Raw genomic sequence first — 3,041 nt, forward strand, 5'->3', positions numbered from 1 at the left:
TTGAAAGCTATTATTAATCAAAATTTAAAAAATTAATCAAAACTTTTTTAAACTGATAAGTATTTAGGACAGAAAGGAACAGTAAGTTCTGTTTTATTTAGACCATTGTAGCTTTTACGTGGCCAAACTGTCAAAGGCGACGGGAGTAATAAAGCTGGGCCCCACACAACTCAAGCCCTTCCTCTTTTTCTCTCTCGTGGGTCTTGACGGCAACTATTTAACAGCCCTTGGCGCCTCCACCTCCGCCTCCTCCTTCTCCCTTGCCTCGTTTCACCTCCTCCTCCCTCCCCAACCTACAAGGGGAGGGCTCCTCTCCTCCTCCGCCCTTGAGGCCTTGACCCAACCCACCGCCGCGCGTCCCCGGCCAAAATTACGCGCCGCAGATGATCTTCCCGGCCGCTGTCGCGGGCGACGTCCTCCAGGCGCTGCCGCCGATCAGGACCACGCCGTCGCCGGCGCCCGAGCCCGCTCGCTCCTCTACCTCGGCCTCGCCGTCTACAACGCCAGACGCGGAGGCTCTGCCGCTGCCGCAGGTGGCGGAGGAGGAAGAGGGCCAGGAGCCCGCGACGCCCACTTCGGAGGAGAGCAGGCTCCGGCCGCCGGCCGAGTGCCCGCCGGCGCCGCGGAAGCCGGCGTGGGCGCCGCAGACTCCCGCCAAGCGGAAGTTCCCGTCGTCCTCGGCGCCGTCGGCGCCGCGGGCCTTCTTCCCCGTCGCGCGCGACCTCTCCGCCGTGTTCCGGTCCCTGCCGCCCAAGAAGCGGATCCGGGCGGGCTGACCGGGACCGATCGGCGCCGCAGCTCAATTGGTCGTGATTCACGCGCTCCATGGTACCATGGTCGATTTACCGGTGGATTCTTGGAGTTCTTGTCTTGCCTCTTATTTCTCTTTTGCCTCTTTTTCTTTGGTTTCCACTGCCATGGCATGGTACAAAGCTCTCGTACAAATAATGTGTTGGTTTATTTTTTTTCTCTTTTTAGGGGGGGGGGGGAGTAGAAATTGTAGAATTGGAAAAGGTTGTTATTCATAGGGATGATGAATGGGAAAAGAAAAGTTTGTAAGAGAATTCCCAGAGATCTGTTAATTATTTATTAAATATTGTAGCTCACAATTATCAAGATCATGAGCTCAGCTCCTTTGCTCTGTTGCAAAAATGTCGTTTGCTGTAGATAGCCTTGTTTGTTGTGTGAATTGCAGCTGAAAATTTCAGCACATGACGAACATTGTCAGAGATGGGGTGAGAGAAACACTTGTGGGTCCAACTCTTCTGCACATGAAGAACAAACAAAGATATCCCAATTTTCACTGAATTTGACAGGCCAAGATGGCGGATCCAATCGCGCATCGCGTTGCCTGGCGATAATTAGATATTCAGAACTTTGTGATATTATAGATGGATCGATGGAGCACTGCTGTTTTTCCAATTTTTGTGAGCTGCTGAGCTGAAGAAAACTCCACCGGTGGGTATGCAGGGGGTGTACTTTGGGCTCTTTTGTCCCAGCACTGGTAAGAGAAGATAAGCAGCAGCAGCAGCAGCAGATCTTTCTATTCATTAGAACAACATGTCATGGCATAGTTTTTCACCCTCCCTCTCCCTCCAGTCCTTATTTATCTCTGTAAATTTCGTGCCTGCCTGCTGTCCATGGTGCATTCCTCTTGCTTGCCTTGTTAACAGCTCAAGTTGCAACAGCCGTCTGTTCTTGACATGCATGGATGAAGAAGAAGCCTCTTGCCTCTCACAGGCAGCGGCAACCTCACAGTCACATGCAGGCATGTGGAGCCATGGATCCATGGGGGAGGAAGGGAGGTTGTGCATGCTGGATGACTGACTGATTCTTGCCCTGGTCAAGTGGAGGGAGGGAGTCAGGGAGAGGAGAGAAACAAGGGGAAGAAGCTGAAACTTTCTTTCCCTCCCTCGCTTCACATGGGCTGTTACATCTGCTGCGGTTACAGCCTTACAGGCAGCTCTTGCTCCCCTCACGAAGAGGGGCTGTTTGGTTCATTATCATATATTATTATATTTTTTAAAAATTATGTTTAAGATGTAGCGAATAAATTGTTTGTCACGTGCAAAAATTAAAAATAGATAATAAATATTATTGTATTTATTAAAATAGATAATATATTAGCGTATTTATAAATTTAATATCTGCATTCAGCATCTCAAACACCGAAAAATCGATTCTGATACCTGAGGTATAAAAAACTCCGGTATTAGAAGGTGCCGAATATAGCACTGTTTAACGTATTCGGCACATCATGTGCCGAAAACTTTCTGTATTTGTTACTTGAGGTGCCAAATACAGTGAACAGTATCTATTCAGTATCTTAGATGCCGAATACAAGCCAGCTCTGCTTCGTCCCTCATGTCGCGTCTTGTCATGTGTTATTTCGGGGCTGAATAAAATACAATTGCATAACTTGTTTTATTAGGGCACAAACGAATAAATAAATAAAGAAACTTGACGAGTGAATGTGTGTTATTTTGTGTCATATTTCTACATAGAGTGTAATACCTACTAGTGATAGTAAGGCTCAATAGAGTATAGTAGCACAATTTAGTTTTATCATGACACGAGCGAATAAATAAAGAAAAGAACTGGATGAGTAAGTGTGTAAATTTATTTCAACATAATTTATCGATATTTTATTATTTATTTAATATATTTGTGTAGGTAACTTTTTAGTGAAGTAATGTCGGGAGGATACAAAATCTAATTTGTCAAAAAAAATAATAGTTGTGAAGTATGATTATCATATAATCTGATATAGAGATTACATATGTCGATAAATATTATATGAGATATATGGTTTTTCATCGCTGCGCGAATGGACTCTAACCATAAAGAGATGACAATAATAAATATTAGCATATACCGTACGCCTAAAGACTAACTTAATAGCGTGCCACTGCTAACCAAACATGCCTTAGGGATTGAAAATAGACCAGGTTATAATAGATGCTCTTTGCTAAGTGCACCTAGGATTTTTACCCATTTGCAGGGCATCGGGGCCCTCCACTTTAGCGCGGTAGATCATCTCC

At 45.6% G+C, this 3,041-nt stretch overlaps 1 protein-coding gene across 1 annotated transcript; it reads left to right on the forward strand.

The window, feature by feature from the left end:
- Nucleotides 1-228: 228 nt before the first annotated feature.
- On the forward strand, nucleotides 229-1,116 carry LOC133899059 (predicted GPI-anchored protein 58). Its single transcript, XM_062339973.1, has one exon. It carries the CDS (start codon nucleotides 384-386, stop codon nucleotides 774-776), a length of 393 nt encoding a protein of 130 aa, XP_062195957.1. The 5' UTR covers nucleotides 229-383; the 3' UTR covers nucleotides 777-1,116.
- The last annotated feature ends 1,925 nt before the right edge of the window (nucleotides 1,117-3,041 follow it).

The sequence above is a fragment of the Phragmites australis genome, chromosome 18, assembly GCF_958298935.1.
Source record: "Phragmites australis chromosome 18, lpPhrAust1.1, whole genome shotgun sequence".
Taxonomy (NCBI): Eukaryota; Viridiplantae; Streptophyta; class Magnoliopsida; order Poales; family Poaceae; genus Phragmites; species Phragmites australis.

Coding starts and splice junctions, on each gene's coding strand:
- LOC133899059 (XM_062339973.1), top strand. CDS start 384: ATGATCTTCCCGGCCGCTGTCGCGGGCGACGTCCTCCAGGCGCTGCCG.